This window comes from Xyrauchen texanus, chromosome 16 (genome assembly GCF_025860055.1).
Source record: "Xyrauchen texanus isolate HMW12.3.18 chromosome 16, RBS_HiC_50CHRs, whole genome shotgun sequence".
Taxonomy (NCBI): Eukaryota; Metazoa; Chordata; class Actinopteri; order Cypriniformes; family Catostomidae; genus Xyrauchen; species Xyrauchen texanus.
The window spans coordinates 35,462,128-35,481,174 of record NC_068291.1 but is presented as its reverse complement, the minus strand read 5'-3'; the positions used below and the strand labels follow the sequence as shown (position 1 = coordinate 35,481,174).

Below are 19,047 nucleotides of genomic sequence, written 5' to 3'. Positions count from 1 at the left end.
ATTTTTTTTTTTTTACATTTTAGAATAATAGTAAAGTCATCAGAACCATGGAATAACATAAATGGAACTATGGGAATTGTGTTGTGACTAAACAAAATCCTAAATAAATCAAAACTAATATTATATTTTGGCATCTTCAAAGTAGTCACCCTTTCCATAGAATTTTTAGAAATGTACTCTTGACATGTTTCTCAACCAACTTCTTCAGGAATCACCCTGGGATGCTTTTTAAACCGTATTAAAGGAGTTCCCATCTATATGCTGGGCACTTATTGGCTGAATTCTTTATTATTTGGTCCAAGTCATCAATTAAAAAAAAAAAATGTATTATTACATTTTTGTTCTATAATGAAATAAATTAATATGGTGGCACAATTATATTTTTGTCTACAAAACTAATGTCAAACATTTAAGCATACAACTTCTGATCAAAAGATTTTTAAGATCTTGAGAAACATTTCAGTCAAGTGTTTCAAAAGTTTTGACCAGTAGTGTTTACAGTTTTGATTTATTTTGTATTTTGTTTAGTCACAACATGATTCAATAGTTTTGATGACTTTACTATTATTCTAAAATGTGAAAAAATTATAATAAAGAATGAGTAAGTGTTTCAAAACTTTAACTGGTAGTGTATATTGAGTGTGATGTAAGAAAATATGTAAAAATGTTAGAATTTATACATTGAACTAGGAGTATAAAAATGAAATATGTTACCTAATCACTAAAACAGACAATGATCCCGGACTAACAGCTTTCAGCAGGGTGTGCGGCAAGAATGGGCAGCAAATGAGAGAACTGAATATCTCTACCAACCTCGCTGATGGCACCAAAATGTTCCAGTGATTTGACTGAAGTATGGTGCTCGGAACCACTGTCAGTGCTATAGCAGAGCTCACTGCACATGTAATCGTCAACCATTTTCCCTGCTGTCATTCGCTATTACCCAGCCTGGGTCCTGGATCTGCTACAGCAGACAGAGGAACATCAAAAATCCCCTGCACAGCCATAAAGACAAAACATAATCTTCTTCGAAACACACACACACACACACACACACACACACACACACACACACACACACACACACACACACAGTTGTGTTTCCATGTTTTATGGGGACTTTCCATAGACATAATGGTTTTTATACTGTACAAACTTTATATTCTATCCCCTAAACCTAACCCTACCCCTAAACCTAACCCTGACAGAAAACTTTCTGCATTTTTACATTTTCAAAAAACATAATTTAGTATGATTTATAAGCTGTTTTCCTCATGGGGACCGACAAAATGTCCCCACAAGGTCAAAAATTTCGGGTTTTACTATCCTTATGGGGACATTTGGTCCCCACAAAGTGATAAATACACACTCACACACACACACACACACACACACACACACACACACAAACACAAACACACAAAGATGTAGACACGGACACACACTGTTGACCCATCAGTGCACATGTGTGTCAAAAATGATATAACTTCCCCTCCGTCTGCTTTTTGTAACCCCTGTCCTAGGAATAAGCTTGTCTCTCGTACATAGCATCAAGCTTCCATCTGATTGACACACTCTGACATTTTCTGCCAAACTGCAGGAGTGTGTGGGACAGTTTGGGGCTGCAGAGAGAGTGATAAAGATTTGGACTGATTCCACTAGCTTTGCTCTATTTTGGTATGGTAAAGATGACTTTTTAGTCCCCCCCTTGCAGGTTATCTGTTTCTCTTTTTGATTAACCTTTCCTTGAGACATTAAATTGCAACTTAGTCTCATAGAATCACATTATTATACAAAACTTTTCACCAAAAATTTGGCAATGTATCCCTATGCTCTATGCTCTCATGCATCAGATGGATGCTTTTGGAGTGACTCACTTTGGGTCTGTCGAGTCTCACTTGTTTTTAGCACCTCTAGTCCTTTTTAGGATGATGTGCCAAGTTAAACGTAGTTTCAAACTTTGAAAAATATGTCTCAAAGAACCCATCAGTTAGGTTTAGGTTTAAGGTTTAGGGTAGGGAGGTAGGTCTTCTTTCTAACATTCGTTCGCTATCTCACTAAGGAAACGCCTCAGGCATGGCTGATTTAGGATGCACCAATAGGCAACATCTGTCAGAAAGACAGACCAATTGCTGTAGCGATCAGGGAGTCCCGCCTCCCTCTTATATAGATCGCTGCAGCCCAATGTTGCGCCATTCTTGCTCTCTTCCCTGTGAAGTTTGAGGAAGCTGCACTCATCAGATGCATAATTGGAATTATCCCTCAACAGTTTACTGACAAAGCCACGAGGTAACGTCACAAACACGATAAGTTCAGTCTTGCTGAGTGTTTACTACCATGTCAAGGCGAGTTTTCATTTTTGTGAATATATTTTCACTCTCATCTTAACGCGCCTATTTACAGATTTGATACGAGCACTTACATACAGGGTACGATAAAAGGGATAAAGTTTTCTTGTATTATTTAGCTGCATTTTTATTTATTTTTTGCGTCTGCCTCGTTCAGCATTTCTGCAATACGGGATTTGTCTATATCCCTTAGTGAGATACTGAACTAATGTTTAAAAGAGAACGCTAGTTTACTTCTGTAACCCCGGTTCTCTGATAACAGAAGTGAGGTATCTCACCTCACCACCCTCATTGGAAACTAGCACAGTGAAGAGATATGCTGAGAATGGCGAAGCATCGGGCTGCAGTGATCTATATACGAGGGAGGCGGGACAAGCTGATCGCTACAGCGATTGTTCTGTCTTTCTGACAGATGTTGTCTATTGGTGCTTCCTCAATTGGTCATGCCCGAGGCATTCCCTTAGTGAGATACCTCATTTCTTTTAACAGAGAAGCGGGGTTTCGTAAGTAACTTAATGTTTTGTAGATTTAAAACTAGATAGAGCATGACCCTAAAATCCCTTATCCATTTGAGAGAACATTTTACGTAATTTTGCACCACAGTGGACATTTTACCTTGGAACTGTCACAATACGAGTAAGGAACCACGTAGCATATATTTTGGAAAAAGGTCACCACAATCACATTCAAATTTTCATGAGATCAGGTTGACAAATTGTGAGCTTTTTTTCTTTATCTCTTAATTATGTACTACTACATACACCTTGTGTAATGTAATCTGCATATCTACAGTAATACCTGGGCTTAAAAGCTATTTTTCATTGATTAGTTTCAATGAAAGTCTTCAGACCTCTCATGGCCACATAATCTGGCTTTGATCTGGGTGTCATTACTCTTTGTCTTGGTCAGGATCTGGGTTTTGGCATATATTCTACTTAGAGTGTACAAAAGGTGGTAATTATTGTACCTTAGCCACTAACCAGTACAGTATCTTCTCCATACTCCTGACTTATCCTAACTGAACATGTCTGGTATGTGGCTCTAGGTGGTGATGCATGGAAAATGTGGAAGCAATGAAAATAAGTGGACTCTTGTTTAATCGGTCTTAAATGGATGCTTCAATAAATTCAGCATTTTCTCTGTTTCAGATCATTAAAATTGACAGCCTAATTCTTGGACTGACAAGTTTTAGTCTGGATCCGGGTCTCGGGATATGTATTAATCTGGATCTGGGCCTCAAAGTGTTGGTCATGGATTGGATCTAGATATTGAGAGGTCTGGTCAGCATCTATGTTTTAGGAGGTCTTTTCTGGGTCTTGGCATGTCTGGTCATGACTTTAAATCTAACAGTCTCCAACTCTTCTCAGACAGCTCCCAGCCTACCTTATGCAGACAAGTAGAGCTGATATCAAAGGATTAAACAACAAATTTCTTTGGATATCCACCAAACTTAGAGCTACAAGAGAAAGTTCACTCTGTGAGGGATGAGATTCTGCACAGGAATTAAGCCTCTCTATATTTACCCTTTAAAATCCGCTCTAAATGCAAAAACGAATGAAATCTACAATATTTCAGAGCCTTTCACAAGACAATGGTGGCATGACAACAGCGAGGTGACATACAGCCTCAGCTGAAATTGCTGAAAGTCATTAAGGTGTATTGAAATGATGATTGATATGACTGCCACTCTGTTGTAACCACCCCTGGATTGAATCAGATTTTAAGTAAATCCAGTTTCTAGTGTCTGAATGTAGTTATAAGTGCGTCAGTGACCACGTAGTAAAATTCATCAAATGATTAGCACCTTCTGTTTTCTAAATATATCATCTTGTGGCAAGCAGTTTTTGGTCTATTGTATAGGAAGGTACAGTTACTTGAAAAGGAGTTGCTTATCTGCCTCTTGCAGTGAGATAGAAAACTACATTTCCACTCCATAATTCTATTATATGGTAAAATGAAGTGAGCGAGAGAAGATTGTGCTGATTTCAACTCCAGATTGCAGACTCTAACCTAAATAACGGAGATGGTTGAAACCCCCATCAGCATTTTCTAGAAAAATACAAGCATATCCAGCCAAAAGCACATACCCTTGCCTATGACAAACAACTAATGCTGGCAAAAAAGTAGTTTATTATATGCTTACTCATATTCGTTAGCCATTACTGGAGGGTGAGAAGGCTTGGCTCTGAATAAGTAAGGTGAATGGACAAGCACAGCACAATTTATTCTCAATGTGACGGTTGGTGTAACGTTCTCTGAGCATTCTGCACATGGCCTGGGGTTACATTGTAATGACAATCATAAGCTTTAGGTGACTGTGCTTGGGGCCCTGTAGACATCTTTGCTTGACCTCTCGGGACCCATGGGAGATAAATAGGCAGTGTGCTTGAAAGATGCAATGAGCTAACTTGCCCTTGCTATTTGTGTGTGCTTAGCACAGCAAGATATGGTATAATAACTTGGCAAAAGCACAGCTCTATAACAGATATGGTGGAACTATTAGGCATTAGTTCTTTGAAGCATTAATAAAGCACAGATGTTTAGTGTGGTTCAGTGCTCTCCATGGGTCTTCAAGAGTTTGCCTCATTTAACCTGTAAATTCAATAAAGAACACCATGGCAGTGCACCACCAATTCACTCGTGACAACTGCAGCTATCAAAGAAACCCTGGCATGCACAAATCCGTAGATGATATTTCTTAATCTATGTCCTGACAAGTTGAAATTGAAAAGTCAAACATTACAAAGAAACCTGAGCCAAACCAAAGAGAAGGCTACCATGAGGGGACATCTGTCTTCAAGCGTAATCATATCCCATTCGCAGGTAGCCAGAGGAATATATAAATATTTTATTATCATGTCGAAACTTTGTCAGAGAAAGTAAATTTTGCTGACATTTAAACAAAAGTATTATACAACTGTGCAACCTATAAATCTCATGATATATTTTCTCATCTCCTGGTGCAAAAGCCCATGTTGGCAAAAATGAAACTTCTGACCTAAAATAGGAAGGCACTGATTCTGTATAGCCTAATGCATCCATATGCATCTGCAGCAATGCACAGGCTCATACATTTTTTCATGCCTAATATCATTCATATAAATGGCAGACTGATAAATGGGTGCATTAGCAGAGCTGGCCACATAAAATGGGTTTATTCAGCGGGGAAAGGAACATAAACTGATGCCCTGAGATGCTCGAACAGAAAAAATAGATACGCTGGTGAAATAGTCGAGAACAATTACTCTACACTGGATCTGTGTATAGACATGTTCCATGAAATTGGTCAAAAGTTCAAATTTCTCAAATTGTTCCCTAAATAACCCTAGTACCAAATGCATACATTTTTTAAAAAGAAGGTCTGCATGGGCCTTAAAATGAAAACCGAACACGACCCATACCCGAAACCGTGTGACCGAACCCTACCCAACCCGAAAGGTACTGCCAAACTTTAAGCCCGAACCCGTCGCGAACCCCAAATCGTTCACTCTCTTTATATTTTTTTTCTCCAAGCAGGTATCATTGCATCTGGCAGTCACTTTTATCCAAAGGAAGTAACAGTGCATTCAAGTAATACATTTATGCATGCACTCCCTGAGACGCAAACCTGTGTCCTTGTCCTTGTCATTGCTATTGCCATGCTCCACCAGCTAAGCTACAGGAACACCATGACAGCAATTTTGACTGGTTGATGCAGTGAGTACAGTCAGGTAATGTTATTAGTGTGAGTCTGTTCTCCATGTGAGATTCTCTTAGCTAGCTCGGGGCTGGGGGTGTGTGGTGAGACTGTCCATGTCGTCTATTGAGAGCATGCCTTGTGAAGGTTTTAGCTAAGAAGTCAATGGGAGAAATTTTGCAAAGTCTACACTAATCTCATCTTTACTTCCATCAATGAAATTCATGAATAAATCTGTACTCCAAGTATCTGCATTACAGGAAAGACACAATTGATAGTGCATTAGTCTAATGCTATCAAAAGTAATTTATTGCGAAAGCATCCCTATTCAATGATCTAGTGCTAATCTTGATTTTTATATATAAAGTCATGGCAACCTTAGAGGTTTTAGACTTCCTGACCCTCTCCAATGTATCCAATCATACTAGAGTAACATCAAAGTGGAGCTTAGAGAAACTGACTCGAACACAATTTTCCTCTTTGGCTTTGGCTGACTTTTTGGGAGTATAGAGGCAAAAACTAGCATTATTAACTGAGAGGATACTAAATACTAGATTTACGTAAAAGAAAATGTATAATGGAAGGACCAAATCTTTCATGCCAAATGTAGACCTGAGAGGAGGTGCATGTTAATGGAAAGCTGATAGCTTCACAGTATGAGGTGTACCTGGTGCCATTTTGATAGAAGCATTGCCTGTTCATTTACTCAGGCTGACCCAGCCTGAAGAAATTATTTGACCTAAAGAAGCAACATTTATTATACCATTGCTGTCAAATTTTATTGTTGACTCAACATATCTTATTGAGACGCAATTTGACAAACCGTTTTGGACATTATAGCACCCATACATCACCAAGATATCTATTTGATGTGTGTGTTTTCATCTGGACATGTTTTTCTTTTTTTTTTTTTTTTTGCTCATTTGTAATATGTCTATGAGACATTTCATCTCAGATACCTATAGGATACTCAGCAAATGTCTTTGTGGTTTTTATGATTTAGAATACATGTAAATCTGCTCTTTTTAAGATGTTTATCATATGTTTATACACACATATTTTAAATGAACAGCTTTCCAGAGAAAACAGATACTCTTAAAATGCTCTTAAACAGACATCTTGGAGATATTCATGTGCTATCTGGGGTCTTTCCCTTTTTAAGTAGATGCATTTGCTTGGTGTTACCAAGATGGCCGTCAAGTTAAAGAGTTGCCTTACAATGTATTTTCCCATCAGCATATGATTTTTTTTTGTTTTGGATGATTTACTTGGGACTAGAAGCACAAAATATTATTGGAATAGTTCACCCAAAAATGAAAATTCTCTCATTGTTTACTCACCCTGTAGGTCTTCAGAAGTGATAAAATAGGTGTGGGTGAGAAACATCAATATTTAAGTCCTTTTTTACTACAAATCTCCACTTTCACATTTTATAGTAAAAAAGGATTGAAATATTGAGCTGTTTCTCACCCAAAGTGATTGTATCGCTTCAGAAGTCATAACAAATGTCTCTGGAGTTGTATGGATTACTTTTATGCTGCCTTTATGTGATTTTTGGAGCTTCAAAGGTCTGGTCACCATTCACTTGCATTGTATGGACCTACAGTGCTGAGATATTCTTCTAAAAATCTTTGTGTTTAGCAGAAGAAAGAAAGAAATACACATCTATCAGGGTTCCAGACTTAAAAATTGACTAAGGAGCTATTGGCTCCTAAACTGAAACATTTATGAGCCAAATGGCTGTTTTAGTTTGATTGTTGTTCAAAAACAAGATAGAAAGCCAAAGAAAAGACAGCTGACAGTTCATTAATCGGGTATTTAATATACTGTATAGTTGAGTGGAAAAATTTGCATTCCCCTTTTGTCTCATAAGTTTTCATACCCCTTTCAGAATTTATATTTACAGTATATATATATATATATATATATATATATATATATATATATATATATATATATACAGGTGAAACTCGAAAAATTAGAATATCGTGCAAAAGTTCATTAATTTCAGTAATTCAACTTAAAAGGTGAAACTAATATATTATATAGACTCATTACAAGCAAAGTAAGATATTTCAAGCCTTTATTTGATATAATTTTTATGATTATGGCTTACAGCTTATGAAAACCCCAAATTCAGAATCTCAGAAAATTAGAATATTACATGAAAACAATAAAAAAAAGGATTTTAAATACAGAAATGTCGGCCCTCTGAAAAGTATAATCATGCATATGTACTCAGTTCTTGGTTTGGGCCCCTTTTGCATTAATTACTGCCTCAATGTGGCGTGGCATGGATGCTATCAGCCTGTGGCACTGCTGAGGTGTTATGGAAGACCAAGATGCTTCAATAGCGGCCTTCAGCTCTTCTGTATTGTTTGGTCTCATGTCTCTCATCTTTCTCTTGGCAATGCCCCATAGATTCTCTATGGGCTTCAGGTCAGGCGAGTTTGCTGGCCAATCAAGCACAGTAATACCATGGTCATTGAACCAGGTTTTGGTACTTTTGGCAGTGTGGGCAGGTGCCAAGTCCTGCTGGAAAATTAAGTCAGCATCTCCATAAAGCTTGTCTGCTGAAGGAAGCATGAAGTGCTCTAAAATGTCCCGGTAGACGGCTGCGTTGACTCTAGACTTAATAAAGCACAGTGGACCAACACCAGCCGATGACATGGCTCCCCAAACCAACACAGACTGTGGAAACTTCACACTGGACTTCAAGCATCTTGGATTGTGTGCCTCTCCATTCTTCCTCCAGACTCTGGGACCTTGGTTTCCAAATGAGATGCAAAATTTGCTCTCATCAGAAAAGAGGACTTTGGACCACTGAGCAACAGACCAGTTCTTTTTTTCTTTAGCCCAGGCAAGACGCTTCTGACGACATTTGAAGCCCATGTCCAGGACCCGTCTGTGTGTGGTGGCTCTTGATGCAGTACCTCCAGCCTCAGTCCACTCCTTGTGAAGCTCCCCCACACATTTGAATGGCCTTTTCCTGACAATCCTCTCCAGGCTGCGGTCATCCCTGCTGCTTGTGCACCTTTTTCTTCCACACTTTTCCCTTCCACTTAACTTTCTATTAATGTGCTTTGATACAGCACTTTGAGAACATCCAACTTCTTTTGCAATTACCTTTTGAGGCTTTCACTCCTTGTGGAGGGTGTCAATGATGATTTTCTGCACAACTGTCAGGTCAGCAGTCTTCCCCATGATTGTGAATTCAACTGAACCAGACTGAGAGACCATTTAAAGGCTCAGGAACCCTTTGCAGGTGTTTTGGATTAATTAGCTGATTAGAGTGTGACACTTTGAGCCTACAATACTGAACCTTTTCACAATATTCTAATTTTCTGAGATTCTGAATTTGGGGTTTTCATAAGCTGTAAGCCATAATCATAAAAATTATATCAAATAAAGGCTTGAAATATCTTACTTTGCTTGTAATGAGTCTATATAATATATTAGTTTCACCTTTTAAGTTGAATTACTGAAATTAATGAACTTTTGCACGATATTCAGATTTTTCGAGTTTCACCTGTATATACAAATATTAGAGATAAAACTCTCTCTCTCACAAATATATAAATACAATTTATATATATATATATATATATATATATATATATATATATATATATATATATATATATATATATATATGACATCATGGCTCACGCAGTGTTTGTTGTTGCATGTAGCCAGTGAACTCATATCATCAACAGAAAGGGTGAAAAGCAGTGCGAGACACGCTGGATATCTGACAAAACCACATATGAAAGCCTATCCTGACTGTAGCCAATGGTGACTAGATTTTTTTGTCGCCGCAGTGTGCAGCTCTGTCTGTGATGACATGAAAGTGACTAAATGATGAGAGAATTTCCATTTTTGGATGAACTATACCTTTAAGTGAGAAAAGAGGGTAGATTTGCATGAAAGAACATGTGTGATTGTAAAAAATTGAAAGTTGCAGCCATAACGTGATGAGTCTCCCACACCATGTCACTGCGGACATTGGTTTCAAGAGAAACCCACAAAGCCATACCAAAAAAAAAATATTCTGTCCTTTGCCAGCCATTAGTGGAAAAAAGACCATCTCATTGACCTTGTTTAATGTGAAAGTTACCCAATTAAATGAGTAGAAAAAAGTAGGAGAGGTTGCATATCCACTGTTTGTTGCTGCTGTTGTGATTGTGGCATGAACAGGATGTTCCCAAATGCTAGAAAGTACATGTTTGGTCATTGGGGAGACAAAGTGACTTTAGAAATAGCACAAAAGCAGTTGCTGTCCAGTTCTGTGTATTGTCCATATATCTTGCAGATGTCAAAAGGCAAAGGTTGAATTGGTCGGTGAGAGGTCTTACCTGAGGGGAAGTACTCGTTTATGGCCCAGTTGTCCACTTGAAGAGTGGCATTGCCCCCGTTTCTGGTGAAGCGCACTACATGGTACTTGCCGTCATTTACTGCAGTGCTGCTCTCCTGTACAACGATGTCAGCTGTTCCGATGTTGAATGTGACTCCGATTTTGCCTTGCTCCTGAAAAAACAAACAAACAAAATCTAAATTTTGTCTATAAAATAAATATAATTTTCAATCAGGGTTGCCACACCTTTTGACCAATGAACTTCCATGATTTTTCCATTACTTTTCTAAGATCTAAGATTTTTAGAAAGTAATTTTATAGACATTGCATTCAAAAAGTGCGGTATATATTTTACAGTCAAACATGACTTTTCTGTGACTTTTGTTTTTTCTTTTTAGATTGTATTATATTTTACTAAAGATTTTCCATGACAATGGCAAACCTGTACAATGAATACAAATATTTTTCAATTTGGATACTAGATCTACAACATCTAAAATAAAAAGATACATTTTTACTCTGGACTCATTTTTAAGAACAGAGGCACCTTTGAAATCTGCTACCTATTGTTTTACTTTTGTTCTAGAGGGATCCTGAATGATCTATTAGCATTAATGACCCTTGATAAACTTGTCTGTTCAATGAAAAGGATTCATCAGCCCTTAGCTTTCCCACTCTTTGGAGGTGAAAAATCAGGCTCATTGATTTCAAGCACATTGAGCAACAGAATTAGCTAAAACAGAAAAAGAGATAAGAATGATTAATGGAACAGGAATGTGTTTAGTGTTTGCCCTCACTGATCCACAATGTGCAAATGTAGCTGCAAAGATTCCCAGTATATATTAATTAGCACAGCCTCAAAGAGCATTGGTAGTGTCAGAAACATGGAGGACATTTTTCATTAATCATTGATGTCAATAATTAACTTTGTGGAATGTAAGTTAAAAGCACAACCAGTGTTATTAACATTAATTAAAACAAAATAGAAATATTTGAACTGAAACAAAATAAAACTGAATGACTCCAAAATGAACTAAAATAAAATTTAAATGAACATGATTTCATGATATAGTTTTTGTTATACAGCATTTTATACATTGTTAATCCTTCATAACCCACCTTTATTAAAAATGAGATTGCCACTAGATAGCAATACACAAGCTAGCTCTGAGATATTTAAATTAAATAAGTTAATACATTAACTTACAAAATATAGGCTACTGTGTGTGTATATATATATATATATACACACACACACACACACACACAATGGCGGCCAAAAGTTTGAAATAATGTACAGATTTAGCTGTTTTGGTACATTAATTCACAAAGTATAGTCAGGATATTACTGATGTAAAAAACAGCACCATAACTATTTGAAAAAACTATTTGAAAATAAAATCTAGACAGGTCCCATTTCCAGCAGCCATCACTCCAACACCTTGTACTTGAGTAATCATGCTAAATTGCTAAGTTGGTACTAAAAAAAAATCACTTGCCATATCAAAAACAGTTGAAAGCCAGGTTAACTAAATGAAGCTTAACTTTGTCTTTGTGTTTGTTTTTGAGTTGCCACAGTATGCTGGCATGTTTTAAGGACAATATCAGGAGAAAATGGCAAAAAATAATCAGCTTTCTCTAGAAGCATGTCAGTCAATCAATGTTTTGAGGAATGAAGGCTATACATTGCTTGAAATTGCCCCAAAAATACAAAGATTTCATACAAAGGTGTACACTACAGTCTTTAAAGATAAAGGACTGCTGGCATACAAGGACAGAAAGAGATGTGGAAGGTTAAGTACATCAGAGTCTCTAGTTTGAGAAATAGACAGAAATAGACATGTCCACAGCTGACAGCTTCATTGAATTCTACCCGCTCAACACCAGTTTCATGTACAACAGTAAAGAGAAGACTCAGAAAATGAAAAGAAAAAGCAACTTTTGAAACAGAAAAACAAAAAGAAATGAGATGAGAAATCTTTGAAGTAGTTTAAGAAGTGTTTTCGAATTGTAATAGTAATTATTCATGTTATTAATGTCCTGACTATAAATTGGGATCAGTTGAATGCCACTTTGATGAATAAAAGTACCAATTTCTATCTATAAGAGCAAAATCTATACATTATTCCAAACATTTAGCCACCAATGTATGTATATATCTATATGTATATATATATATATATATATATATATATATATATATATATATATAGAGAGAGAGAGAGAGAGAGAGAGAGAGAGAGAGAGAAAAAGTAATAAAAAGTAAATACAAATTCTAATTACTCTTAAAAAAGACAGATTTATGTGAGTAGCCTATGTTTGTTATAGCTAATCTGCTGCGTAAACACTGTTTTTCTCTCATTTTTTTTCTTTTCTTTGTTTGCAACTTGTTCATCCTCCAGAATGCACTTTCTCTCCCCCTCTGCAGAGCCTTCTGTGCTGTACAGATATATTTTATGGTTATGTTAAACCAAATCTGCCGTTGTTCTTATCTGTTACAGCATGGAAAATGAAGACAGATGATAAATTGTATCAAGGGAGATGTTTATCATCGCACAGTGCATTTATCACCGCAAGATCTCTTTGAGGGAAATCTGGGCCAGTGCTCTCAAGTTCATTTGGAAGACTTTCCCAAAGACTGAAATGCAAGGTTGACCATCCTTCCCTCACTCCATCTTTAATTAATTATGCTTTCTATGATTGTGAAGTTATTCTGCATAATTTTATATTTATTTTAAATATACGTTATTGGTGTAAAATCTGATTGTATGAGTTACATTTAAAAACAAATGGCATAGATTTATGCTAATGAACTATATTATTTGGCAGAAAAAATGGTGTTAGTTGTTATTATTATTACTACATATAAAATATTGATTATAAATTAATAAAAACATTTATTATTGTTTATAATGCGCCACTTCACATTCCTAACAACAACCCTTAACAGTTACATAATCGCTGTAAAAATTAGGTATTGTGGATCATATTATATGCATAAAGAATAAAAGGGTTTTGGGCAAAAATGCCACTGAAAGGAACAAAAATGCCCCAGGTATTTAAAATGTAGCTGCAAAAATTTCACTTTTTTAATTCAGTAATCTTACACTTGATATATATAAATCTTATACGCCTATCTGGGTGATATCTGTGTGTACATCACGCCAAACATGTGCATAAACAAAGCGCTGCAACAGCTGACTGATCAGATCACAGACAAGGAACAACAATATCCGGTTTATTATTATTCTTGTGGATTTTAACAAAGGAAATCTCACATGTGAACTGCCCAAATACAAACAGCACATTACATGCCCCACCAGAGACAGGAACATAGTGGATCATTTCTACACAACAATAAAGGATGCATTTCGCTCTGTCCCTAGAGCAGCTTTGGGATTCTCTGATCACTGTCTGGTTCATCTTCTTCCAACCTATTGGCAGAAATTAAAATAACCAAGCCAGTAGTAAGGACTGTAAGGATTGTAAGGATTGCAAAGATTGGAGTGTTTTTGAGGCTGCAGCCACAAACCTGGAGGAGCTCACATATACTGTTACATCATATACCAGTTTCTGATCAGTTTCTGATATTCTATGTGCATTCCTACTAGGACTTATTTAAAGTTCAACAATGACAAATTGTTGTTTACAGCAGAGCTCAGGTAGCTTTGTCAGGCCAAAGAGGATGCTTACAGGAGTGGGGATATAGTCTTGTACAATCAGGCTAGGAACACACTGAATAAGGAAATCAGAGTGGCTAAAAGAAGATACTCTGAGAAGCTGGAAAACAAGTTTTCAGCTTACGAACCTGAATCAGTGTGGATTGGCATGAAAAAAATCACAAATTACAGGACTCCTACCTCCAACCCTGTGGTGGATCAACAACTGGCTGATGAACTGAATGTGTTCTACTGCAGATTTGAAAGGTCCAATCTCACACCCCACATCCACACTGACCTTCACTTCAAACAAACACCAACACCTCCTGCAACCCCCCTCCTGCTACTCAACCTGCACTTAAGATCTGTGAAGATGATGTGAGCCGGGACTTTCGGAAACAAAAGACGAGGAAAGCTTCAGGCCCTGATGGCGTCTTACCAGCGTGTCTTTGATCCAGTGCTAACCAGCTGGCCCCCATTTTCACACAGATCTTCAATAGATCACTGGAGGAGTGTGAAGTCCCATGCTGCTTCAAATGCCCAATCATTACTCCTGTCCCAATGAAACCAAAAATCACAGGACTTAATGACTACAGACCTGTTGCCCTGACGTCTATGGGCGGCTGTGACTAAGTTGGTAGAGTGGGTCGGCCACTAATCGCAGGGTTGGTGGCTCAAATCCCGGCCCACACGACTCCACATGCCGAAGTGTCCTTAGGCAAGACACTGAACCCCAAGTTGCTCCCAATGGCAGGCTAGCACCTTACATAGCAGCTCTGCCGCCATTGGTGTATGAATGTGTGTGTGAATGGGTGAATGAGACGCAGTGTAAAGCACTTTGAATACTGTTAAGGCTTAAAAAAGTGCAGACCATTTACCATTTACCATGAAATCATTTGAGAGACTGGTGTTGGCCCACCTGAAGAACATCACTGAACCCTTTCTAGATCCCCTTGAATTTGCTTAGTGAGCAAACAGGTCTGTGGATGATGCGGTCAATATTGGATTGCATAATATCCTGCAACATCTGGACAAACTTCAGTTCGGCTTTCAACACCATCATCCCAGCTATACTCCAGAATAAATTACACCAACTCTCCATTCCCATGTCTATCTGTCAGTGGATTACCAGCTTTCTAACAGACAGGCAGCAGCTTGTCACTTCCAGCACCTGTAGAATCAGCACTGGTGCCCCCAAGGGATGTGTGCTCTCCCCACTACTCTTCTCTCTCTACACCAATGACATCACCAAGACCCCTCTGTCAAGCTTCTGAAGATTGCAGACGACACTACTGTCATCAGCCTCATCCAAGGTGACGATGAGTCTGCATACAGAAGGGAGGCTGAACAGCTGGCTGTCTGCTACAGTCAAAACAACATTGAGCTGAACACGGACTTTAAGAGGAACTCCCAACACTGACCCCCCTCATCATTCTAAACAGCACTGTGGCAGCAGTGGAGTCATTCAGGTTCCTGGGCACTACCATCTCACAGGACCTGAAGTGGATGACACACATTGACTCCATTGTGAAAAAGGCCCAGCAGAGGTTGTACTTCCTTTACCAGCTGAGGAAGTTCAACCTGCCACAGGCGCTGCTGATTCAGTTCTACTCAGCAGTCATTGAGTCTGTCCTCTGCACTTCAATAATTGTCTGGTTTGGTTCAGCTATGAAATCAGACATCAGAAGAGTACAAAGGAAGTTTCGGACTGCTGAGAGGATTATTGGTTGCCCCCTGACCCCCTTCAAGAACTATACACTTCCAGAGTGAGGAAAAAGGCTGGTAAAATCACTCTAGACCCCACTCACCCTGCCCATTACCTTATTGAACTGTTGCCTTCTGGCCGACGCTTCAGAGCTCTGAGCACCAGAACCATCTGGCACAGGAAAAGATTTTTCCCTCAGGCTATCCATCTCATGAACAGTTAAAACTGCCCCATTGAGCAATATCTATGTGCAATACACAGTTCAGTCTTTTTTATATTTATCCAACATATTCTGCCATTTCATTCCTCTGGAAAAAAACATTGCACTGTACCTAACAGATTTGTATTTTGCACTGTACATAACAGATAACAGATTTGTATTAGATTTGCACTACATATGTGTATGTGTGAATGTATGTATGTGTGTGTCTGTACGTATGTGTATAATTCTTTTTATTTTTACTATTATTATCCTTCTTGCTGCAGTTTTTGTATTGTTTTTGTATTGTTGTGCACTGGAAGCTAACCAGGAAGACAAATTCCTTGTATGTGTAATCCTACTTGGCAATGAAGCTGATTCTGATTCTGATTCTGATTCTATCTGGTTAAATTTATTAGCATGTGTTTTGTGCTACCGCAGAGACCGAAGCAATCTGTAAATAAATAATACAGTAGAGAGCGGTATAATCTAACATAGGGACTGTACAAGTACTTGTACAACTATTACCTGTACAATTACAGTTAAAGTAACAGTCATAGCTGTTCAGATTAAGAAAATATTTTTATTAATTGATTCAATTAAAGTATTTTGTCTTACACACTGTTATTATATAGTTTATTATTTGAAGAAAAAATTCCCTTGAAAAACAATTCCAAGGCCAGATATTGCCTCTTAACAAGTCACTTTCTGACACTGCATGCATCTGATTATTGATATATTTATTAGAAGGGTATACATAACCTTGACAGCAGCGTGTGGTAGGGTTTTAACGAAGTGTTTGTGTTCAATGATACTGTGGCCCCTTTGAGACCAGCTTTAGAGGAAGAAGGATTGTACATAACTGTAGCCCTGCCTTTCTTCTTGCATGAAAAGCTACAGAAAACATATCTCTGCCCTATTGTAAAATATTAATTAGATGAAAATGAGTCAAAACACAAAAAGAGCAATTTTCTAAATCTGTTTCCACAGACATGCACACATTTATGCACAGTGCTCTGAAATATCGAGCCGCTCTGCCGCTTTTAGCCTGTGAAAGCCAAATGCTGCTGTATAACTTGTTTGATCACAGAAAAAACACTTTTACATTTAACATCATCTTATCCCGCCCTACATATTCAATTCTAATACAGCGACGCTTGTATCTGGGAGGGTAAAAAGATAAATAAACTTTGTTTTTAAAGCAAGTGATACATGAAAGGAAATATTCTATTACACACACACACACACACACACACACACACACACACACACACACACACACACACACACTATAATGAGCTTCGTGTCATCACAGCACACAGGAAGGGTGTGCAAATAGAGCATATTCTCTGTGCGATTTACTATTATAGGTTTTTCCTTCTGTGCTTACATTTCAATATGGTGTTATATGCTATGGATACAATTTTCTATGCTTTCAATACTTGAATAGAAATGTATTAAAAAAAAAAATTGTAAACAATTAAAAGGTCAAATACTGTATATGGCCGAATGCATTTTTATCCTTTCAGATGAAGCTCCCAAGGAAAAGGCCATTTATGCTCTTGTTCTAGTGCAGGCAAATATTCAACTCTAATGCGGGCACAGTGTAAAATGATTGGCACATCCAATTACTCGTTATGTATTTGAAAAAACAAAACACAAAAAGAAAAACACTGATTGCCAGAAAGAGTTTGAAACAATGGATCACATAATGATTTTGCACACAAAAAATAAAATAAGACTGATAATCCCTTCTGCAAACACAGTGTAAACAACTGGGGCTTGAACGAAGTCTTTATATTGTAGCATAAATACATTAGATTTTAAGCAGGGCTGTTCAGTGCTTTGTTAAAAAGTGTAATAATATAATACAGCTTTCAATGATAGATTTTAATATTTAAATCTATTTTATTATTATTACTATTAATATTTTAATATTTAAAAGATGAAATGCATTCATTATTCTTCTTTTAGATCTGAAACTGCATTCTGTAAAGTAAAAAAAATATGTCATGCAGGATTATACCCATTGAAATCAGAGCATTTTTTTTTAAATAAAGTCTTTAGAGAGATATTTTTAAAGATAAAACCCTCCAGCTTTCATAATTGAATACCTCTCTGTTATTCCAAGGCCACTTCATTTGTTTTGTTGTTAACCTCCATCAAAACATCATTATGCACCATTTTAAATGCCTTTCAGGAAAATAAACAAGAAAAAATTGAAGTAATGAATAAACAGCAGTTAGGAACAAAGCGTGATCTTATTTGTATTCTGTGACACACTCCTCCGATCGCTAGACAGTTAGCGTCCTCACTCCAGAATGCAAACTCCAATCACTACAGTCATCAATTGTGCTCTCCTCTACCGTGTGAGAGGTAAAGAGGTCTGCCCCAATGTATCACCTGGGCAAATTGATAAGTGGCTAAAAGATGAACCTTCTCTCTCTCAGAGTGCCCATCTGTGGAGAGCTGATAAGGAGAGACGCAGCTGAATTGCTGGTAAAGGGAAAATGGAAGTGACAATTTTTCTAGGCTGATTGTTTCATCAATATAAGAGTCGATATTTTCAAGTCTGCCACTAAATTGCGTAGGATCTTTTTCGTTAACAACTTCATTACTATCCATTTAACCTTCTGTCTCACAGCATATTGGTTGATCAATGCAAATGCGAAAAGACAGAAAACTCTGCATTTGCACAATAGCTGGTGGAAGATTAACAAGCTGCAGTCACCAAAATGATCTTGGACAACATCAGACCAGTGGATCTAAACTGGCTTTGCTTCTGGACCCAGATTTTACATTGGACATCAAGTAGCAAACCAACACATACCAAAATTGTTTATTGTACAAAAGTAAACTAAACATTTCCTTAAAAGCAAAAATGTAAATGTAAGAAGTTTACATACACTTAGGTTTAAGTCATTAAAACTACGTTTTTAACCACTCCACAGATTTAACTTTAGCAAACTATGGTTTTGGCAAGTCGTTTAGGACATCTACTTTGTGCATGATGAGCAATTTCTCCAACAATTGTTTACAGACAGATTGTTTCACTTTTAATTGACTATATCACAATTCCAGTGTGTCAGAAGTTTACATACACTAA

The 19,047-nt window shown here is 37.4% G+C and overlaps 1 protein-coding gene across 21 annotated transcripts in view; it reads right to left on the bottom strand.

Annotated features, from left to right (window-relative positions):
• Positions 1-19,047, bottom strand: part of LOC127656955 (neurexin-3a) — a 421,181-nt gene that overhangs the window by 57,343 nt on the left and 344,791 nt on the right. For all 21 annotated transcript variants that reach the window (XR_007972220.1, XR_007972221.1, XR_007972222.1 and 18 more), the window contains one exon: positions 10,380-10,551. Coding sequence is in view for 18 of the 21 variants with exons in the window: in XM_052145540.1 (XP_052001500.1) it covers positions 10,380-10,551 (172 nt within the window). In the remaining 3 variants the exon portion in view is untranslated. The remainder of the gene's footprint in view (positions 1-10,379; positions 10,552-19,047) is intronic.